The following is a 24100-nucleotide window of genomic DNA, read 5'->3' as shown; positions in this document are numbered from 1 at the left end:
ATGAGAAAAGGTTTACTCAGTCAGAGGGATACTAGCTCCCTGAGATAGGATCTGAAATCACAGTTTGATCTTGGCATATTCTCATTAGCCTTTGTTTAAACAAGTCACTGTCCCCCAAGCTCAGACATCACAGGGAACTGTGGGAAGCTATGGGAACTGTGGGAAGCTTCCACTGCACAAAATGGAGAGACAGAGGAAGCATGTGAGCACAAGGCTCATGTAGGCTCATTTATATAATAGGAAACCACTGTTTCCTGTTATGTCTGAATCAGTCATAAGTCCAAGTGTGACAGTTTTGGTTTATGCATCAGCAATCCTGACACAGTAAAGAACACTGTTCTGGTAGTAAGACAGGCTCTGCTGCTAATCACAGGTTTAGCAGGAAGTAACCTCTTCTAATACTCACTGTTCCTTCTCAAGAACTTGCATCAGGAGACTTTGAAGGAATAAAGAGTAGGGACGACATTGGGCTGATGTGAAGGATGGGATTGCATCCAGGGGCCCAATCCTATCACTTGCGCTCTCTGTGATCAGAAACCCTCAAACTCCAAGACAACTGATCATCCAGTGCACTGTAAGAGGAGTAGCAGAGGGCATCGTCTTCACCTCTCGGTTCTCCTGTCCTGCAAATTTAACTAAATAGATGTTTTAGCATTCTAATGAGGACACTTCTGCAGGGAAAGAGAGGAACCTAGAGCCTCTTCTAGAGGCTCAGGATCTCATACTCTGGCCTGTCCAGGCTCCTTCCTTCTTCTGTCCCTTTCCTCCTCCAAGATAGTTTTTCTGACCTCAGCGGGTAGCCTTTACAGCTATTTCCACACAGCTCAGAGGGGGAAGGGGTGGGCGTTGGAGCTCTGTCTCCCCTTTCTGATGGAGGAGCACTATCTCCAGCCTCAGGAAGCAGAATCCCCAGGATGTTTTCCCAGAAACCATAGGATTGCTTTTCAGATATCTTTATTTTTATGAGCTTATTATAAATCCAAGCAAGACATATCTGTAACTCCCCTCCCATTTTCAACAATTTATTAAATGTAAGTACAACAATTCCCACTGGCACTCTGAAAATTATCTTAGAGACACTGCATTCTTAACATACTGTTGGCATTTGTTAATTTGCTAATTTCTTGTGTTTCTGGATTGTTCTAAATATGATGCAGCTTATTACATCATATTTAAAACAGGACTTTGTTTTTAAAACAACATTCTACTAGGTCTCTTCCTTCTTCTTTTAGAAATGTGTTCAGTTAATGGGATTTGGGGGTTCTATTCTTAGGCTTAAAGTTAAGAGAGAAGGAAAATACAGGAGCCGATGCTAAATTTATATTGTACTAGGATTCCTAATTCTAGCTTCTGTTGAGCTCTTTCAATGAATCTCACTCTGTTTGACCTTAGCCTCTTTGTGTCTTATGTTTCCTATTTACATTACTCAGTGTCACATATGTAACTATATATGAGTTGAGAACTGCAAGAGAGAGTTGAAAGCAATTATTAAAAGTGGAACATTTTAATTCTGAAAACCCATTAGTAGGGTTGAGTCATTTGGGTGTGGTGCTGAAAATGATGCAGGGAAAATGCAGTCATTGTCCAGCTCACTAGGTTATATTTTAATTTAAAAATCAAGACTGTACAGACCTGTTAAAGGCAGTGACCCATATCAGTTAATATTATTTTGGAGTCCATTCATGTGGTGTAACAAGTCTCAGCATGTCTCCTAAAATACTAGGTGCAAGATAGACTAATGGAGCCCTGGTTAGCCAGGAGTGCTTGTGAACAGCAGATGGAGCCATCTATTTGGCTGAAGTATCAATGATTCTTTAAATACCATGTTTAAATACCTCTTTAAATAGCATAGTCAGGGATTCTGGGAATTGTAGTCCAAAATATCAAAAGGCACTAAGGTGCCTACCTGTGATACAGTAGATAGAATAATGGCCTCGTGAGACCTGTGTTCAGATTATAGCACAGTTTAAAGCGTATGAGGAAAACATGGGAATAATGGACATTTCTCAATTTAACTTACCTGACTGGTTTGTTTTGAAATAAGGAAGCAGGAGGTTATATCCCTGTATGCCTCCTTACTCTGAGGATATCCATAAGGTAGCGGATAATTGAAATGAAGCTCCTGCTGCTTGAGTTTCAAGCAAAAGCAGTTGTTGTGACAGAATGATAGTCTTCACTCTCTTTTGTATTTCTCTGTGTTTGCTGCATTTTTTCTGTGTTATGGTGGAGATGGCAACAATTTAGTAATGGAGAAGTGGTTGCTGGGAAATAATCTCATACTTCTTGCATGAACAATGTGCTGATCATTCTAGTATCAGGCTTTGAAGTGGGTGTATCAGGAGGAAATCCTGGGTGTTGAATCATTAATGTGTATTTACCCTCATTTTGAAGGAGAGAATAAAAAAAGTTATCATGGGCAAAGAATAAACTACAGTCATTAAAAATAAATCAAGAAACAACAATACTCTGCACAGAGCTTGTCATTATTACATATTTGTGCAGCATTTTATGTTGCATAAGTACAACATGCATGATATTAAATAAAAAACAGGTTGCTTTGTACCTTAGGCAAAACCTTTGGAACAAAGGGGAAGCATAAATCACGTGATGTATAGTTAAAACACATGCAGCTGCATTTCCCCTAAACAAACATTAAGCAACAGTCTAAATTCCATGGGTTACACCCTTGCATGGCTAAATGCTGATAAAGCACAATCCACTTAGGAGTTAGTATAGCAAAAGATAGTATATGCCTTCCAAGATATTCAACATGCTCAGACAAAACAAGCACCAGCATATATTACACAACTTCTGACTTTGGCAATAGAAAGAGAGGAAAACGCTTAAAGCAAAGAAGCAGAATTCTCCCATGTGGATGACATTTCTACAGCTTCTCTAAAGTTTCGGGAGATAAAACATGCCAAGGCACTCATTTCTTGTGATATAAATGTGCATGTGCTCCTTCACAAGCAAGAAGTAAACTGAGAATAAGTTCCAAATGGTAGGTCCACCTTGCCAGAAGAGTATCCTATATAAGATGGCATTCAATCCCATGCAAGTCAATGTATCTCTGAGCCAGTATTAGCTGCTGTATGCCTTTCGAACTGGAAGTGCGAGTGACTGAAACAGTGTCTTTCAGTATGTGAAGCATGTGTTCTTCCATGGAGCTATGGTCCCGCCTCAGTATTCAGTGAGGTTTAGTCCCAAGCAGGTGTGCGCAAGACTACTGCCTTAAGTATTTTTGAAGTCATATGGAAACACTTGAATTCTAATCAAGAGAGGTTACGTGTATGTGGTGAAGTACTCTTATTGCCCCCACACCCCAGCACCATAATAGTGTTTCATAATGGCCTTCATCATGAAATACCAGACCACAATCCAAGCCAGCCGTAATGTACTTAGGCGGGGGAAAGAATGCATACAGTTGGAGAAGCAGATTCCCCCCTGCCCCCACAGCTGGCCACTTGGCAGCAAAGGCAGACTGCTTCTCCATTGCAATCAGCTTGCCTTTTTAACCTTTAAAATATCTTAACCGTGGGCATGCTTCACTGTTATCCTATGGATGTTTTAGCACTGCAAGCTGATGTTTTTCCTAGATGTAATCCATATGGCTGAAGGAAGCTTTTCACTCTTTGCAACTGAGGTCACACAGTAATTTAAGAGAATCTGGGAATATAGGGAATAATCTGGGCCTTTTAGCTTTTGGGATTCTGTCATTCTTCTAACATTGGCCATTTAGGAATAAGTATCTTTGTTTACTAGCAGTCCAGCTATTAATGTAAAGGAGATTCAAATTCTATTTAATTTGGAATATTTTCCTGGAAAAAAATATTTCTCTTTTGGAAGAGAAATTACACAATGTAATTCTTTACCTGAGAAAGTTTTGAATTTTTTAGTTATTTCTTGCCATTGTTCATTTGCCTACATGTCTTTCCAGTAACTATATTAATAGAACCTGTGCTTGAAATAGCCTTGCGAGCTGTACAGAACATATGAAGGACATTTACTGAGGAAAGAGGATTAGGCAAAGGAGCTCAAATTAATGAGACTCCTTCCTTAAGTGCTCACAGGCTTTTGCTCTGTAATCCTGATGCCCTCCTTCTCATTTCTTTTTGATGTGTTCCTGTTTGTATGTGTGTGCTTGCTCTAGCAGAATGACATTCCTTCCCAATTTGTCTTCCTTTTCACTATCATCCATGTTATATCCATGAATGCTAGTTAACTATGTCTTGCATTCTGCAAACATAAATATAGTCTTGGTTGTCAGTAGAAAGTGTGGTGTACTGGTTGAGAATGTGAGACTGGGACTTCAGTGATCTGAGTTCTAGTCCCTGCTCAGCTATGGAGCCAACTGGGTAACTTTGGGCCAATCAGACTCTCAGCCCAACCTACCTCACAGGGTTGTTGTGGTGGAGATAGGATTTTGAGTAGCAGCAGGAGAATGATGTAAGCCACTCTTAGTTCTTTAAAAGAGAAAAAAGCAGGATATAAATCTAATAAATCAAATTGCTCTTCTGACCTGAGACTTTCAAGGGTAAACTCCAACACACCTACACTCCATCCCCGCAAGGTTTGGCTTGCTCTGTGTTTGCGGCTATTCTAGGTGCACTTGTGTGCCAAGTTTTGTTCATCAGATGTGCAAGTGTCCACAGGCCTCTGATTCATTAGACCTAAGAGCTTAGCACACCTCATTTTATCAACCCTTAAAATGTTGTTTCTAAGTATGTTGGTACAAGGTTCCCTTGCTAACCAGTAGAAGTGCCACTTGGGGATCTCTGTGTGGAAGAGAAGGGAAAGGTAATTTACTGGCACCAAGCTGGTCTGGTCATCATGGCAAAGGGAAACCAACCTGGCCCTTTCCATCAACCAGATGAGAAGCTCATACTCCAGTGTTTGCTTTCCTCTTCCCACCCTATTCCTTTTTCGTTCTGTACTGTGTCTATTCCATAGTGATCCTGCAGGCAGGGACTTTCTTATTTTTCAACATATGCACAGTGGTTAGAAAATGTTGGTCACTGTGTTATATTAATACAATAATATCTGAAATGGTTTTGGGCAAATTTGTATTAAAAGAATGAGGATTAATGTAATTATTTAGGGAAAATCTGGACTAGGATTAAGGGAGTCTGCTCATCTGAAGATAAATTAAATGAGGAGGAATAATCTGATCCTGCCTGATAGTCACTTTTTGATATTCCCTTTCTGTCCTTGGGCAAATTACATTTCTCTCAGCCTCATTAGCCTGCCTTCTGTAAAATTGCTGTTGGCAAATGTGAGATCAAAAGAGTGGTTTGCTGGTTGGGACTGAGACCCTATCTCTGGTATACTGTAGTCTCAGGAAAATCACTTACATCCATTTAGCATGTTAATTTATTTCCAACAGTAACTAGTCAAAGGTCTCTGGAAAGCAGGGCACTGCAAAACGAACATTCACCTTCGTGTTGTCCCTGCCTTGGTATTTGGAAATAACAGCCTGCTTCAAATCATGGTGATTTCATTTAGCCATTGCAGCTAATAGGAGGAACATTTGTAGAGCCTGGGTGAAATGATGAAGAGGTGGTTTGGATACCTGGAGGCAAGGGAAGGTTTGGTGGTAGTTGTTTGGCAGGGGGAAATGGGACTGATGCACTTCCACTTTGTGGAGCCAACTATGTGTCTCTACTGTGTGATTCTGACCTGGTTACTTTGCCTTCCTGTCACCCTAACACTTCACTTGTTTCAGCAGAACTAGTCCTTTCCTGATCTACTCTGGCAAGCAGCCAACAACTCATTCAGAAACAATAGTATAATGTAGCTATATAACAGAATGATAACAGCAAAGTGGCATCTTATGGGAACTCAAACCACTACAGGTGATCTCAGTTTCGTTAACCCATTAAAAAGTTAATATTAAAATACATGGAGACCAACTGTAAGAAAGAAAATACCCCGATGCTTACTAATTTAGGGATTACCCTTGGAGGAACACACAAAGCACTACTGGCCTACTTCCAGCTCAGAGTGCAGATGAATCACTGGGAAGATCTGGTACATTTGTGCCTGTTCCTGCTTGCATGTACTATAAGAGTATAGACTTTTTCCTGAAACCGCAAGATGCAGTTAATCACCAAATGATTTACAGTTGTGTTACACAACTGTGAGAGAGGAAAGCCATTAGAGGAGTTCTACCAAAGGAATGGTTAGGGCATCCATGTCAAAAAGGTGGTGAGAAGCTCCTGGATGCACCTAAGCTCTGGGATTTCCTATTTAGCAAGGGTTATCTTGCTCCCTCTCCCCCTTGTGAAGAAGTTTCTTCCCAGAAGCAGAAAGTTCTCTGCTTCAGTGTATATTTGGCTTGCTACATTGAGAGAGTTTTCATTAAATAGCTGGAGAATAATTTTTATCTTGTTTTCATTTGCTGTATCCTCAGTGGGCATACATAATGCATTACTATTAGTGCTTGTAAAAAATGTTTACACAGTTTACTTTTTTTTAATGGAACAATAGGTTACAAAAAAACTTCTAGCCCATCATGTTTCAATCTTACTAGGCCATTCAACAATTCAAGTCTTGTTTCAGGTCCTACAACAGCCAAACAACAAATGGATAGAAATTAGAGAAGTGAAGCTGTCTATAGTGCAAAACTGTACCCTTAGACATTTTATCAGTTCTGTCCAGTTTTTGTCCAGTATTCAAGACAAGGTGGTGGGCTCTCCCACACTAGAGACATTCCAAAAGAAACTGGACAGCCATCTCAGTGAGATGGTGTGATGTGGTGGCCTGCAACAGCAGGGGGTTGGACCTGATGACCTTCCGGGCCCCTTTCAACTCTACTATTCTATGAAGACAGGATAGGCAAGCACTCCTAAGTTCCTGCCACTTCCCTCTGATAGGAAAAACATTTCCCCATTTTCAGAAGTTTCAGATTGCAATTCTATATTTGTGTACCTGGGAATGGGTATCATTGACTCTTGGGAGAACAAACATAATTAGGATCAGGTTGTTAATCACATTTCACAGTTTTCAGGTAGTAGCTTAATGCAGTTCAAACCAAAGCTACAACAGCCTGTTTCTCTAGTCAGCTAAAGCAACACAAATTACTTTTAGAATTATCCATTGCAAGTTTATTCAGAATTCAATAAATAATGCAGTCAAATGGCTAGAGAAAAAGCAAAGCATAGCCATTCCATCAATACTGCCGAAAATCTGTTTTTTCACCTTCTCTCCATATTCCCCTTTCCTTGTGCATTGTGTCTTTTTAAATTGTAAGCTTGTAGGCCAACAGTGTCTTGTTTTATAGATTAACTATAAACTAATTGGGATTTTTATATTTATCAGAAAAGCAGGAGAAAAATACTCAGGTGCAATGTTACATAGCCATACACACCTGGAAGTCCTTCTAATCGCAGCATTCCAGTCACCCAGCCATTTCTATTGGGCTAACTCCATAGTAAACGTGCATAGGATTGTTGCCAAGGCAGGGCTACCTGTTCCTCCTCTGACGGAACCTCTGTTCGTTTTAATGCGACTTACTCTAGAATATTAGACATGTAATATCCGAGTGCAACTTGGGTCTGGCCTGCCCCGCCCACTCACGGGGTTGCTGTGGTGATTCTGAGCAACTCGCCTCGTGCAAGGTTTTGCTTGCTCAACTGACGAATCGCAAAGCATCTTCCCCGTCCTGGGCGCCTTGGCCCTACGAAGCCACATCCAACTTGCGAGCAGAGATTCCAGTAAGCTCCGCCCAGGGTCAATTACGACAGCACCCTCACACTTTTATCACCTGCGGCAGCATCGTAATCGTCTTTTATACCTGTGTGGACTTTCTGATTGGCTCGTGCCCTCTTCTGCGATGTTACGATTGCTTCAGCAACCTGCCATTCCTACCACCTTGCTTGTTGGTTGGATAGAGCGTTGTCACGCGCTATGGGTTTCCATAGGGACGTTTGGGGCGGGTCCGTAGGTGAGAGGGGCGGCATTTTTTCTCTGATTGGCTGGTCGCCCGAGACCGGATTCCTGTGATTCGCCGTCTTGTTTCTCGTGTCGCGCCCCCTTCAATGAGGTTGGAGGATCACGTGAGGAGGAAGGGTGCCAGGCTGTGGTAGCGGCGGGCGACAGGGAGCGCGGAGCCATGAAGTACTATGAGGTGAGTGGTAACGGGAGTCCCGGAGCGGCAGCCTGGCGGGTGGGAGCCGTGTGGTCGTGCGACAGTTGCGGCCCTCCCGTCCTGCGGGAGATCCGCTTTCTTGCGCTCGGAGCTGAGGGGAGGCGGTGACGTACGCGTGGGACCGTGGTTTGTGGGAACGCATGCGCGAGTTTTGTGCCCAGGGCGGGAGAGTGAGGGGACGCATGGGCAGAGCATGAGCATGCGCTGATGCTGGAGGGAAGGGGTAAAGTTGTTTTGCTTAACCTGGTTTATGGTGATTGCAGCCGATCTCTGCTTTGTTGACATTCATTTTTCACCATATCTGTGCAGATCTTACATGCATTGTATTTCATGTACTCTTAAGCCTCACGCTGCTTCTCATGCTTGTGGAAGATGGTCTGTAATGCTTGAAAGACTGCGTATGACATTAGCCTGATTTGGTCCAGTAAAAACTGTACTTACACGTTTTGTTTTAATCTAGATGTTCCGTGTCACTATTTCATGCAAATTTGTCCTGATTGTGGCACTGACTTTCTCTCCTGTTGGGCAGAGCAATATCTTGCATAGTTTAGATTGCTCTCTCTATATTTTAAGTGGTCAATGAGTAATCTTCAGAAATATTCTAGTCTCTTTTCCTGTGGTGAAAGAGATGTTTCAGATAACCCCACTGCCTCCATTTTTCTGCAGAAATGATGCCTTTTTACATTCTCCAAAGATACAAAAAACAGAGCAAAATGCCTGGTCAAGTTCTGATATTTTCCAAGCAGAGGTCCATTAAGAGGTTGTAAAGAAGGTTTAAAATGCAGAGAAAATCTATAGAAATACAATTCTCATTCCTGAAGCTGAAATATATGTTTTCTGGTGCAGTAACTGGAAAATTTCATATAGATTTCAGCTGTCTCTTCTAATAAGCAATCTTTGGCAATGGGGGTGAGGGTTGTCATTACTTGATAGTGCTGTTCTTTCTCACATTGACTCCTTTTGATTGCGCAGTAAAGCATGTATTAAGTCAAATAATATTGTTCACATTGTGCAAGGCTAACTGGATATGTTAATTTTATGGCCTACCTTATCTGCAGCTGGGAGAAGAGAAAGGGTTGCAACACTCATTCACCTCTGTAGAAAATTTCATTTAAATAGGCCAGGTGGGTTGATGGAATCATAGAATATTGTATAACAGTATACAGTATTGCTGTATGTGTGAACACGTATTTCCTAAACAAGCGCATGAGTGAATGTGGGAGGAACCATTCCATTTAGTAATATGAATAGGAACTGGGTGGCACTGTATAGCGTATGGGTATGTGAATTCTTCTTACTGGATTTTTGCAAAATATATTTTAAAGACTGGTCATTATATAAGGGTCATCATAGGATTGCAGCTTTATAATTTTTAATAATCCTTGGTGGGGGAAGGGAAATGGAATGAGTAAGGTACAGCTTTGGATTTCTGTAGTCCTGTGATCATTCTAGTTCAGGATGCTGCAAAATCTTGTGTGTTCCATTCTGAAGAAGGCAATTATGTACTTATACAAGGTATATGAAAGGCTTGTTTCCTTTACGCATTAATTGCATTTGAAAGAAAACTAGGGATATGCATCTGAAGCATAACTAGCTACTAGATTTTAGAACTATACTTTTCTGAGATAGGGTTTTAAGTGCTTGATAGCAGCAGCTTGTAGTTCTTTCTGCAGTATTGATTGCTGTCATATTTTGGAGACTGGCTGTTGAGCTAGATAGATGACAGGGTCTGTTCCAACAAGAAAGTTTCTTTATTTGTATTTTTCCAGGCTCCTTAATCTAGAACATCTGTAATCTATGTTTCATGCACATATGGGACAAATTGATTGTCCCCTCAGTGATTGCTTGCATCTGCATGATGGTGCAATTTATTGTGACACTGGAAAGGAAAGCAAACTTGGTTGGGATCTAGGACAACTTGTTCATTTTTCTGTTGGTCCAGGGAAGTCCCAAAGCTCTCCTCAGAATGATGCTTTGAGCAAATCACATTTTTTCCTTGTCTGCTTTCTTCATTTTCTGGTTTTCACACCCATACACAGTATGGTTAGGTAGAAAAGAACTGTCTTTGATGCCCATATTCTATTTTAGTTTGCTGAGGATACAAATAGGGCTTATAGTCTGTATTTCAACTGGTTTTATTTTTAATAAATTAATTTATTAATTAAGGATGTGCTGAGATAATTTCAGTTAGCTTATGGCAGTGAAATAGGAGAATATTAGCAGGGTTTTGGACGTGGTTTGAGGGTCCCTGATTATCTGACATAACCCAAAAGATTGTTAGGCACTTTCACTTCAGTGTTCCAACTACTAAGAGTCGTGGGTGCAGTCTGTGATCCTCTTTGCCGTTTGGCAATTTCTGTTTTAGCAATATTTTCTGGCCTAGTACTTATCACTTTTGTCTAAACAGGTTCTTTTAAACTTCTTGTTGAGAAGATCTGTAGAAAAGATTTCTTGAAATACAGCTTGACCACCATCCTACAGTTGTTCTCATAAAGTATGCAGGCACAGGAGAGGTCATGGGTGCTCCCATAGTAGAGGCATTCAGAGAGAAACTGGACAGCCATCTGAGTGGGATGGTGTTAACTGGTGTCCTGCAACAGCAGGGATTTGGACCCGATGGCCTTCCTGGCCCCTTCCAACTCTACCATTCTATGGTTCTGTGACTTCCTTTGTAGACTGCACTTACATGGGGCTAATGTTAATATGCAGCTGGCCTGAGTAGCATCCGTATGGACTGAATGCATGCCCTAGAATTCTTCGTTGGATGCTTTGTTTCTGTTATGAAGTGACATGTTTTCTCCAGAAACATTTTCCAGTGCAAATAAGGGTAACTTTCATAGGGACATCTGGATGAGAAACATTTCTGATACCCTAGAAAGTTCTAATTTAGCAAGTTTGTTGTACTTGAAGTTACTAAACAACAAAGCTAAAAACTTGTGAATACTTCATCGTGATAAATACCAGGTATCTGACCTGACATTTGAGAGGAAAAATCAAACCACACCTAATGTGATTTATTGTTACATTATGTAGGCATTTGTATTGGAATATTTGTAAAACCTTGAAAATAGTATGTTCTCCCCTTACATTGTTTAAATTTTAAGAAAAAAAGCCAGGCTACTAAAAACTTCTAATTTATTTTAGCAAGTCAAAGAATTGTGCATGATATCCTGACAGTCACTCATCCATTTGAACAAAGTTCATCTCTCTTCCACTGAGGTTGTTGGGTCACCTTCAGATTTGCTGTTGCTTATTAGTTTCATTTCACTCTGGAGCATATACATGTTTGAATGATGTGTATATATTTTGTGTGTATCTAGGGATAATCATCTGAAAAACATTAATTTACCTGCTGTGTTCCTACTTGGGTGGACAGAGCCTAGCCACAGTCATCCATGCACTGGTAACTTCTTGCCTGAATTACTGTAATATGCTCTACATGGGGCTGCCTTTGAAAATGGTCCGGGCAGTCCCAACTAATTCAAAACGGAGCAGTGCAGCTATTAACGAGGACCTGTCCTAGAGAACGAACATTCATGCCAGTCGTCTGTCAGCTGCGCTGGCTGCCTGTTGGTGCTGCTTACATTAACATTCAAAGCCCTTCACGACTTGGGGTCAGGAAATCTGAAGGAGCGCCTGTCTCCATATATCCCTACCAGACCCATTAAGAGCTTCCATGGATGCCCCTCTGAGCGAGCCCCCACCCCCATGAAGTAAAGGGGAACCAACAAGGCAAGGGACTTTTTCCAGTCTTTGCACCTTGCCTTTGGAATGCCCTCCCTAAGGAAGCCTAACTGGCGGCCTCCCTGTTTAGTTTCCATTGCCAGGTGAAGACATTTTCATTTCATATGTTTTCTTATTGCTTGCTTCTATTTGCCATGTATAGTATCTCTTGTTGCCATTGTTTTAGGATGGTGTATTATTGCTTATTTTATTCTGTATATCGTTTGTTTGTGAGCCACCGAGAGAGCCTTTGGGCTATGGCCATTAACTAAAATAAATGCAACTTGAAAGTGCCAAACTTGCCTAATATACTGTATTTGCAACTGACATAATTTGTTTTTATGAATGAACTTACAAATAGTAAATTTTCTGTGAAAAAATGAAGCACTGGACATTTTTCCATGCCACATCGCTCCAGATGTGTCAGGAGCCCATGGCAAACAGATCTCTGGAGAAAGGGCTCTCTGAATGTAGAAAATTTAGGAATTTTAAAAAATGCAATATGCTTAAAGTTGTGGAAAATTAATAAGTTCTATTTTTCCTATGTTGTCAGGTAGTACTAAGGGTTTTTAACATGTAAGTGAAGTTTAAATGGCAAATGAACAAAATGCTTTGCTGCAGTCTGGAGAATGACCTGAACAGCTATGTCTGTCTCTCCAGCTCTGAGGTCAGACTAATCTTTGCACCTGTCCTGTAAATGGATATATGCCTAGCAGTGCACACTACTAAGATTGGCTATATGTACTGCCTGCCCAACCACCTCAGCAGTTTCTCAAATATTCTGTGTGGTAAATGGCTCTATCTGAATATTTAGCAGGACAGTATTTAATATCTCCATTGCCAGTGCTTTGATTCAGAATACAGCAGTATCTTTACCCCTCCCCTGAACAAACTCAGGATCCCGTTTTTCCCAAATAGAGAACAAATAGGCTCAGCTGGCTGGTTAGCAACAAGAACTCCTCCAGTTATATCAGACAGGGTAGATCAGACACATACAACACTTGCCTCCATGTTACCATTCTATTTTTGCAGACAATTTCAAGTCGAACCTTTCATAAATTAGTTTTATCTGATTTCAGCCTACTTTTATCAGCAGGGAAAGTTTGCTTAGGGCAGCCTTTCCCAATTTGGTACCCTCCAGTTATGTTGAACTACAAAGGTCATGCTGGTTAAGTGATGGTGGAACTTGTAGTCCAATATATTTGCAGAACATAAGGTTGTGAAATGCCGACTAACAGATGTTTAGATGTGGGGTGGGAAAAGGGAACAAAGGTATAATTCAGGATGGAATGTGTTGATGCTGCATTCTTATTTTCTTAAAATTATTCTCCTCAACATTGAAGACCCTGACAAATCAACTGCTTGCATTCCTCCAAAGCTATTAATGGAAAGAGGGAAGAAAACCTCACATGCTTTCGGTTGTCCACACTTGTTTTGCATTGTAGTGAGGCTGTACTCATGTGAGGAGGCGTGATCTTCACTGGGTATGGGTGACAGAAAGCAGGAAACCCATGGTTTTCCAAATGTCCCTCTTTACTTTCCTTGTCTTATAATTAAATTGTTGTAGGTCATTCCTACAGGGAAAGCATAGAACTGCGTGCCAAAATACTGTTGTAGTGAGGGCAAAATCTCTTCTCTGCCCATGCCCAGGGGGCTTTGGCTGTTTGGCAGTATAGAAAATGTAAGAAATGAGACGCCATGCCATGCCATTGGGTCACCCATCCCATTTTGATAAGGGAGACTGCTCTTCATAACAATAAGCTCATGCTTAAGTCAACTGACTTTCAAAATTTCACAGCTACATATTTATCAATTTACCTCTAATAATAGATGCTTTCTGTTTTAGAGGCTAGAAGCTGAATGATTACAGCTCATGGAATAAATGGAGCAGCTTTCATTAAGCTGACTTTTGCTTTTTATTTTTATTTTTTTTATTTAAAGTTTTTATATGCCATTCCATTACTAAAAGTCTCTGGGCTGCTTTTGCTTGCTAACTATGGTTTTGTTTTCTGTGGAGTAGGTAAAGAATGCTTTGGCTCATAAAATATAAAGGGTGTATAGACAACACAACATCAAATATTATCTAAATTGAGTGCGGGAAAGGAAGGTTAGTTGGGATCTGCTGATAGTTCTCCGAATGATTTAAAGCACATCAGCGAGGGGCTTGGGAACTCCCAATGGTTTAAGAATACCAACAAGAAAAAGCTTTTTCTTTTTTCCTAAATGAGCTGATAAAATCAAACAAATTTGGAGGAAAACAATTTGAGAAAGTATATTGTTGAACCCCCTAACCCCATTGTCTTAGGCAACTTGTTCTGCAATTCTTAGCCCATTTTTCTGAGACACAAGTCTGGTTGGTGGACTTTTGGGTCCTAGTGAAAAATATACTAAATCCTGAAAGTCTTCTCACCCCTGCTTTTAGTATTCAGAACCCATTTAGAAATGTAAAGGCATCTAAACAAAGTGTGCAAATTCAGGAATTTCTTTGTGGCTGTGAAGTCCAGAAAATTTCAATTTTTGAAATGTTAAGTTTGAATTTAATGTTTCCAGAGTCTGGTATAGAGTAGGAACTTAGCATCAAGGTTGACCTAAATGAATGAGTAAAGTTCTATATTTCTTGTATAAAATCATAAGATTTTGGATAGTCATGAGATCTAATTTATCAAAAAACTTCTGTTGCACAAGCAATAGGAATTATATTCAAAGGTTTTGTTCTGTAACATTTTGAACATCACCTGCATATGTAACACATGGTGGGCACCCTATTTCAGTCTGGGGATTGCCTCCCTTGGGTTCAGGGCAATCAGGTAATATCAGTGGGTGGATTGTTATCCATGATATCTCCACTAATGTAATTGGGTATCCAGCTCAGCTGGTGAACTTCCTTTGCTCTCCTCCAGCTTTGCTTCTCTGTTGTCCCACACAGGGAAGCTGAGAGACGAGAGAAGTTAACTGAGCCACAGCTCATGGTCCCTCTCCCTTTTCTCCTTCTGGGCGAGTTTTGGCCCACAAGTCAGAGACTCTCTGCCCCTAATGTAAAACAACCTCTCAGGCAAGTTCACAGAGACCAAGGATGACTAGTATACATTGTTTCAGTTGGGTTTGGTTGATGTTTCCATGTTGAGGTTCTGGGACATGATGAAGAACAATTGGGTGAGATCTGACAATATGAAGGCAGGTTGTGTGTCTGCATATAATTTAATAACTCAGAATGCAGACAGCAGAATTTACTGCTTTCAGAGGAGGCTGATTGTAAAGAAGCAATCCAAATCTTCTCCAGAGCTTTTCACTTCCTCCAGCACTTTCAACTCTGAACCCCAACACATGGTTTGGGAATGACTGGAGGAAGATTAGAACTATAATGTTTCTGAAGGTGTTACTGCTGTTTCCCTGGGTTTGTATTGTGCTTTCTCATCATTTGTCAGATTTCATAAAGGAACACTTGGGGATTTACGCTACATTTTCTACCAACTTTTTGATCTTTGTTGATTCTCAACTAGCTCAGTGTAGTTCTAATTTAGTAGTTCTTGGCCTGCAAAGAGCAAACTGCTATAGATACCTGACTTTGGAAAGAAATGTTCTCCACTTTGGTGTCCAGGCAATAAACCGATAAAGTATTGAGCTTAGTTTGAGAACTTGCATTTTCCTTGGTAGAAAGGTTAGGTACAATCAAATCAATACATAAATAAATGATAGGATTATTATAATTTTTGAATCTGAATCTAAGAAGAGCCATATAAGTGGCCAGAATGATGTGTGTTATTCTAACCGTGGTTACATGCTAGATGTGTTTAAAGACACATCATGGATTCGCATATAACAAGAAGTAACAGTAGAAACCAGAGAGTGTGGCTTATTATGTCTGAACCTTGCAGGCATGGGTGAAGCATGGCACATCTTGGTCTATGTGGAACCATGCAGAGACAGGCTTTTTCTAAGGTTTCCATGCTTCATTATTTGTTTTACTGTCTGAAACCAGAAACAGTTTTGGTCTTAGTGTTTGATTATTGAGTACTGTAGCAGGAACAGGTGTGGGTACCGCAGATGCTCCTGGCTATGCCTGTCACTGTCCAGATCTGCCTGGCTTTTGATGCCTAATGGGATCTCTCCAGCAGCGGGCATTGTGCCCTGTTGCCTCCAGCAAGAGCAGCTGTGGAAGCAGCTATGCTTGCGGCTCCAGTCTGGTCACTGCACTTTACAGGAGTGGCACTTTGGCATGACTCTGTGCTTGTGCCACTCAGGGCACCAGCGGTCTCTTCATGTGAAGGCTGCCATACGCCCAAGGCTGGGTGTGGCATACCCATCAGGGCAATCACCCTGAAAAGCTCGCGTCTCCTGTCCTCCCCTCTGTTTCTCTCTTGCTTCTGACATTTCTCAGGACTGTCAACAAGTCCCACAGTCTCCCACCCTCCATAGCTGCAGGACAAACACTGTTCTAACAGCCTGCCAGAAAACTTTCCTGGGCAAATGCTGAAACCCTTGTGAAAGTCTGCCTGGCAGGGTGCACATCCTCCAACCCTGGCATGAGTGCCTGGCTCAAAGGGGAGCCCTGAACGCAGTGTGTGTGTGTGTGTGTGTGGACACATGTGCAACAAGGGAGTGGGGAGAGGTGGGTGTGTATGCTTGCACGCTGGCGCAGGGCAGCACAGGGGAGAGCTCCTGTAGTATTGCTGTAGGACAACAGTGCTACTCTAGTGGGTAGGCAGGCGCTTCACTTAGCAGCAGAAAAACAACAGCAAAACAGGGCAGCTGGCTGAGGCCATGCCCAGGGGAGCATGTGGGCCAGTGAAGGAGAGGCAGGCGATGTAGGCAGGAACAGTGCACACTGGGATTGATTTTGAGCTGTGAGGGCTGATGGGATACCATTTGGTATGCCATCATTTGAAGGGAAGATGGAGAAGCTGGACATGGGAACCAAGTGCCTGTCTGAATGCTGCAAGGTTATTGCATGGTATTATGCAATATGGTATTGCACAAACATAAAGCAACACTTGTGCAGTGAAACTTGTGCTTACTAGGTTGGTGCGGGGAAAAGGTGGTGGTGTGGCATTGGAAATTGGTGTTAAATCATCACTTTTTTCCATTGCTTTAGCAAATAATAATGGTAGGGCATAGTTGGATGCTCCCTAATACTATATTGCCTTCTTTATTTTCCTCCTCTAATGTTCCACAGCACGGAACATTACCTTTTTCTCAGTAGTCTTGCACTGGATTAACATTTTCACTCACCACAACTAAGATGCCTTCCTTGATCAATCACACCAACTCTGACCTCATCACTGTATATGTGAAGCTGAGGGTGTGGGAGGCCATCCCTCTGTACATCATTTCACACTTGTGTACACCGAGTCATATTTGCCATTTCAATGCCCGTTCCCCCAACTTGAGAGCTCTTTTTGGAACTCTTTGCTGTCCCTTCTTTTTCTAGCCACCCTAAGTGTTTTGGTGTTGTCAGCAAACTTGGCCACCTTACTGCTTACCTGTGACTCCAGTTCATTTCTCAGCTAGTTAAAAATAAGCACCGCTTCCAGTAACCATCCCTGCAGGACTCTGCAGTTTACATTATTTCATTATGAGAAATGACAATTTATTCCCACTTTCTAGGTTCTGATATATAACCAAAAAGGACCTTCTTAGCCCATGATTGTTAAGGTTGCACAACACTTTTTCTAGAGGGATTTGGTTGGAGGTGAAGGTGAATATGAAAGTTTTGACAAAGTTATCACACTTTAGGCACAAGAAGCCATCACACTTATGCTTTAAGTAAAATAACCAGTAAATTACTGGTTAAAATAAAATAATGTGTTTTATTCCAAGTATCTCAGAAGGGTGTGAATTCTGGGGCCTATATGTTGTACCACAACTATGTGAGAACTGCTTTTATGATTAATGCCTTCTGCCCTGCTGGGGTTTCTTAAGTGACCCAACCGCTTAGGTGTTAGCAAGAATTGGATGCATTGGTTCCAAGCACTGAATCAGTATTGTATGATAAGTCTGAATCAGTCAGAAGGTAAGGTGCTGATCTTGTGGAAAAACCACTGTGGTCTGGACATACCCATTTGACTGAGCTATTTAAAATGTTGCCTCAGCTGTCTGAGAGCCAATTAACAAAAAGTGCCTCAGATAAAAGAGTTCTTATATCTCTAATTATCCCCAAAATAGTTTTAAGTGGATAAGAATTTTAAAAATCCCTAGATTCTAGGATCTGGAACATAGGCTTTTTTGGTTTGATATTTAAACCACAAAGTAAAATATCGACTGGGCATAATTTAATTTAAACAGTAATCCTGTGTGCCTTTATCTGAGAGCAACCTCCACTGAATGCAGTGGGACTTACTATTGCATAGAAATGTATGGATTGCACTCTTAGTTTGCCTTGCATTCGTAGTTACTTAGTTTGGAAGTAGCTGGGTTGTACATGCTGCAGTTTGATGCATTTTGCAACCTTTTCATTTCTATAGGCAAATTGCAAGAAATTCAACATCTTAAAAAAAAAAGATTAAAAATCCTTTGAGCAACAGAAATATCAGTAGGATTGAATTAGCCAGGTTAGGATTGTGTTTTATATGAAATTATTGGAGGGAAAACACCTTTAACAACTTAATTTGGTAAGCATACATTCCTCCCTCCCTCTACTCTTTATTTTTTTAGCATATTATTTTAGTAGTTTTATTAGTATCCCAACTTGAATATTTTAGACAGAATTGTGCTTTAAGTTTCAAGTGGAAACCTTGTATTTGACATGCGTTTTCTAAGCAGACATACCCTTATTTTGTGTAATCCTGTTGTCAGCCCAAGCAAAGTCTGTCTTGCAGAGTAGCTGGAGGCCTGCCCTTAGTCTTTTTTCGTTGTTGAGGCTATATGTGTACGCCAGAGGGTGCCATCTGCTAAAAATACGAGTATATGTACTCTGATTTTGATCTCTTTCCAGGGTTCTCATTTTTCTTTAGTGGCTTAGCCTGGTATTTAGCAGAAAGAGCAACCCAATGTAGATGGTGATAGCCTCTTATGTATCTATGTAAACTGAAGAGACTAGAGTTCTTATGTTGCAGCCAGTGTGAATTTAGCAGTCTGCCCTACTTTGGGTTCTGTAGCCTGAACCTTCACTTGTCAAAATCCAGACTTCCCTATTTTATGGCAGTATGATCTTTTGGGGCGTATCTGTTGCTGTTCAATGCAACTTTTCTTTGCCTTCTGAGTCATCAGAATTGAAATCATGCCTGCTTTCTGTCTGTTAGCTCAGCTTTAAACAGCCAGGTCTGGATGTCTGCCTCCAGATCTTTGGGATTTAGAATTAGCTAGATCACCTGTCCCCAGCTTGGTACTTCAGGGTGTGTTGGATTGCAGCTTCCATCTTTCCAAGCCAGGTGGCTGGGAATAGTGATGTTGCAGTCCAACGCACCCAGAGGGCACCAGGTTGAAGAAGTACAGAAACTTAGAAAATTCTGCTGCTTAGCTTCAATAGTTATTACTATTCCTGCTACCTTCTTTCAGCTACCAAATGCAGTATGGACAAAATCTAAAGCCTCATGTTAACTGTGCTTGTTTGCTTTCGTAAAATAATTGTAGCCAGCTGTAAATTTAAAATAGCCTGCATGCATTCAGCATTGGTTATCCTTCAAAAGGAGAAGTGGACATATTCTTGGCCCATCAGTTTCACCCTTCTAAAATTATTTCTAGGCCACCTTTGTGATCATATTAGATCAGGCCACTTCTCTGGCACATGCTGCAGGCCAGAAGGACCGCTTCTGTCAGGCTGCTGCAGCACCGTGTTGTATGCCAAGGGGAACACACCAGATTGGAGTTGGAGGAATGTGTGTTTAGTCCCTATGAAATAAATGTTACATAAGTGTGACTGACTCCATCTGGAGTCAACCCACAACATTGGTTTCCTTTTAATGTACACACATTGTTTTCTTTCACCAAGTGATGCACCTTTTAACATAGGCTACATGTACTTCAGCCTTGTGCTAAAGTTAAGCAGATATAAATGCATGATTGTGATTGTGATTATTTTTGTGACTTTGGAAGGAGGGTTAAGGAGGAAATAAAGGGAACAGGACAGTGTTGAAGAGGGAAGAGATGTGAATCCCATGGTTCCACAGGCTTTTCAGTTGCCCATCCCTGGTGCCAGTGAGGTAAATCAGCTAGATGGGAATTTTTTAAAGGTGAAATAGGAGGTATTCTTGCCTCTGTTGTTGAAGGGCTATGGATGGATGGAGGGCTCTGATTTCTGAGCCTTCCATCGAAAGAGTGACATTCCTGTTGGACTGAGCTGTAAGTATCCTTTTAAAAACAACCTGCCTTAAAATTGTTGAATGTAATAACATTAAAGTATGTATTCATTCTCTAAAAATTGACCATCTGTCAAACATAATGACCCGCTATGCACATAATGACCAACTATGGATGGTTGGGCCAGTGCAGGAATTTGTGCTGCCTTCCTCCCATTTATCGCTTTGCACTTGGTTTGGAAAACAACTAATGTTCCTGGCTTGTTCAATATGATGCATTAAAATTCTGGACTGCTTCCTGCTCAAGAACGCGGAGTTGTAACCCAGCAACATACTATGGAAACATCCTTGCCATGTGTTTCATAAGGTTCCTCCATGTGAAGCGTGGTAAGGTATCAGAAGGTGCATCTGAATACACTCCATAGGTTAGGGGCGGCCAGACTTGCTTAGCAGAAGAGCCATGTACAGTAAATGCCAGATGTTTGAGAACCGCAAGTGGGTGGTGGTGGCAGCGAGTGGCAGACAGGTGCTCATGGGCAGCAGTCTGCAAAATAAACTCAAAGAGCCTCATGCAGCTCATGAGCCTCAGTTTGGCCACCCCTGCCGTGTGTTACACTCCTCAAACATTTTTTTACAGCTCTGCATTTACTTACTTTTCTGCAAGCACATGATGGTGGAGTATTGGTCATGTTGCCTTTTGTTTGGAGTATTTCACACATCCACACTATCTCTATGCTCCAGTTTGCATGCAATGGAACCAGATGGTTGGTTGGTTAAAGCACAATTTGCTGCAGGGTGGAGTGGGCATAGGCCACTGCCGTTTTGCATGTGACCTCTGATCAGGCCAGCTAGAGGTTACTATGTTATGCCTGAACCTGGACACTATAGAATAATTATGGGGTGAATGCACAATATACTGCCATTATGCGCCGACAGTCTACATCATGGGTCCTCAAACTATGGCCCGCGGGACGGATCTGGCCTGCCATGCCCATTTATCTGGCCCGTGCTGCCGTGGTTTTGGGCTTGTTGGGAGATCTCCGACCGATCAAGCCACCGTCGCGCGTACCCGACACAGCCTCGCGCACCTGACACCGCCTCACGCATGCCCAATAATGCCTCACTGGCCCATGCGCCAGGCTTCTCCTCTTCACTGGCCCACACTGGTAGCCACCACCTTTCAACTGGCCCCCTATTGAAAAAGTTTGAGGACCTCTGGTCTACATGCATAGTTAACAGGACAGGGTATTTTTAAAACTGCCTCTATGAAAGTCCCTTTTTTGGTGTTGATTATTAATATAGCTCTACTGCTGAAAAAGTATTAAAATGGTATCTTAACAGAAGTGGCTTCTGAAATTTTTCCCAATATTAGCACATTGTTAGAGTCTTGTACCAAGTAATAGTGCAGCAGAAGCCGCAAAAGAGTTCCAGTTGGGCCTGGAGTTCAAAATTATTTGAAAGGTAATCCCAATGAAAAATTTGGGAACTGTTCTAACATCATTAAGAAGGCAAAATTTAAGAGGTTATGTGGAAAGATAATTGCTGTCTTGAAAAATGTGCAAATGTTTGGGATCTGCACATCTCTGAAGACCTCAAAAGTATTCGCATTTTTTAGAGGCAGGGAAGGATGTTATGGTTGGCCTCATAAAGGTATTAAGCAACATGGATTTTGGAAAAATTTTTATGGTCAACACTGCTACCTTTGCTTAAAAAAAAGAAAAAAATATCTGTAACATATAAAACACTTTGCAATTAAACTCTCTTGTCTGTCTTAGTTCATTTGACTGAAGTGACATAAAATATTACCAGCTTGGAATTGTATAGTATTTTCCGTGACCAGTTAATATTTTGAAATTCATGGCAGATCTTAATTCCTTTCTTGATACTGTAAACTTAGCCCACCTTATCCCAGGTTTCAGAGTGGTCATATTACGTAAGCACTGTTTTGTGTCCTGAGGGTTCATCTTTTTCATTACACTAGTAGTTATTTGTATCCATATGCTATATCTTGAATGTGTTCGCCTCCTACAAGCTCCGCCTCCTCATTCTTTTACTTATTTGACTTCTGCATGGGTTAGTCCTTGCTGTCGCTTTGTGTCTAAATTAATGGCAATCATTATCTCACTAGGTCTGGAAGATCCTTTCTTGCACCCATCTGAAAGGTGTTAAATGTTTCCAAGGGAGTCTTTTGGCTCTTTACTCCTTGCCTTGCTACTGTTGTGAGTCGTCACTAATTGATTTCCACATCTCTGCTCTTCATGGGACTTGTCTCTGGTGTTGCTGCATTAAGAACTTCCAGTCTTTTGGTAGCCATCTTCTAACCACTGCATGAAATAGCAGAAATGTAGCCGAGTGATACTGCAGTTGAGAATGCCTTAACTATAAAGCTGCCAGGATGGTCAGACAATGAAATGTGTACAAAGCTTGTAATTTCAAAGATGGATATTTTTGAATAATTTCAAATTTTTTTGAATTTTTGAATTTTGATATTTTTGAATAATTTGAATAATTTCAAAAATATCACAGTGGATATTTTTGATATTGGTGGAGTCACAAAATGCTACTCAGATATGAAAAATGTGCTCTTTATCAAACAACTTATGAATGGTGTTCAGGAATTTTACTGATGCCTTGCTATCCAGTCTGAATGACTTGGGGTGATCTCTCATGAGCTCTAAATATTGGACTCTAACAATTATTGACTGCAAAATGTCTTATCTAGGGGAATGGAATTGGTTTCTAAGACAAAACTGTCAATCATTAAATTACTTTGTCTGGTGTGAACTGCCCCAGGGCCATGCCTTAGGAGCACTTTGGAAGGACAGAAACAGCAGGGAATCCACATAGGCTGACATAGGTAGGAGTTGTTAATATTTTCAATCAGTGAGGATTAAGGGATACGGTTACCACATTCTTGCACCATCTTCAGTTGCATCTGAGGATTGGAAGGGGGCAAGGCCATAATTTCCTTTCTCTGATATGCTTGTTGCTAAAATCTAGGCAGCTGCATGTAAGCACATGTGCAAGAGAGATTCTGCTGTATTTAAGCCTGATGCCCAACTTCTTATTGTGCCAAAGCCAAAGCATTGTCTTGCCACATACCCACAAGGGAATGTAGAACTGCATCTAGCTTTTGACCTTCCAGGAAGAATTTCATGAGTAGTTTTCTTTTCCTCCCTGTCCACCTTCCCTAGTGGAAAGAGTGTGCATCTGGCAAGTGAGCCACTTCACACACACATGTTCACAAATGTTCCCAGGGAGGGGTGGATTACATGCATTTCACAGCTTTCCAGTTCTCCACTGGCTCAGGCCTATAGTAAGCAATGTCCTATTTCAGATAGAGCCTCCAGGGTACTCTTTACATTTGGCCCCCTACAAGAAGGATAAAAAACCATCAAGACCTGTTTAAAATGGGTGTGGGTGTTTGTGCTGGGATCTTGAGCTTTGTGTCAATATAGTCCTTAGAATTTAGGCAAATACAAAGTGCTTCTTAAGGCTAAATAGGAGAATTCCCTTTAGGTCTAAACTTGCCCTGTGTTAAGCTAGAGAAGTATTTAGTCTGACTTTAATTCAGCTTAGAGAAATTGACTTTATGCTTGACAAGTGGGATGTTTCCAAGGGAGAGATGGCTTATAGAGATGAAATTAAGTTCAGAGGTAGCAATATGAAGGAATGGGCCCTCAGAGAAGATCTTGCAGTAGGACTATAGGTGATAGACCAGGCTTTGCCTGAGAACTGCAGAAAGTTGCTTCCCTGCATGTTGCCTCTTTTCACATTTCTTTGGCTTTTCTCTGCATTTCTTATCTGAACAACCTCTTAAGAATGAGGAGGACATTATGACAAACTTCAACTTGGTTTGCAGGAGCTTGTGTAAAGCAGTGCATCTGAAATACTCTGTAGCATAAACTAGCCTGATTAGTATTGGCACTTTGGATATTGCTCTGCATGTCCCCTTCCTTCCACCCCCGCCCCCCATCAACAGTTCAGTCCACTGGTT

General features: G+C 41.3%; 1 protein-coding gene and 1 long non-coding RNA gene across 3 annotated transcripts in view; one reads left to right on the top strand and one right to left on the bottom strand.

Annotated features, from left to right (window-relative positions):
* LOC123035426 overlaps positions 1 to 24100 on the bottom strand; it is a 33435-nt gene that overhangs the window by 8575 nt on the left and 760 nt on the right. The window contains exons 1-2 of one of the 2 annotated variants that reach the window (XR_006416939.1): positions 8588 to 24100; positions 2021 to 2213 (exon numbers count right to left, since the gene is read on the bottom strand). The exons of the other annotated variant lie outside the window; for it this stretch is intronic. This is a non-coding gene — a long non-coding RNA (uncharacterized LOC123035426). The remainder of the gene's footprint in view (positions 1 to 2020; positions 2214 to 8587) is intronic. 2 annotated transcript variants of the gene reach the window in all.
* The window catches only part of TECR (trans-2,3-enoyl-CoA reductase), a 38476-nt gene continuing 21945 nt past the window's right edge, over positions 7570 to 24100 (top strand). Inside the window, exon 1 of the mRNA XM_044453584.1 lies at positions 7570 to 8125. Coding sequence (XP_044309519.1) covers positions 8111 to 8125 — 15 coding nt within the window. The 5' untranslated portion in view covers positions 7570 to 8110. The remainder of the gene's footprint in view (positions 8126 to 24100) is intronic.

Source organism: Varanus komodoensis, unplaced genomic scaffold (genome assembly GCF_004798865.1).
Source record: "Varanus komodoensis strain SLA01 unplaced genomic scaffold, ASM479886v1 scaffold7_1, whole genome shotgun sequence".
In the NCBI taxonomy this organism is placed as follows: domain Eukaryota; kingdom Metazoa; phylum Chordata; class Lepidosauria; order Squamata; family Varanidae; genus Varanus; species Varanus komodoensis.
Note: the sequence above shows the minus strand (reverse complement) of the source record. Positions and strands in the feature narration are given on the sequence as shown.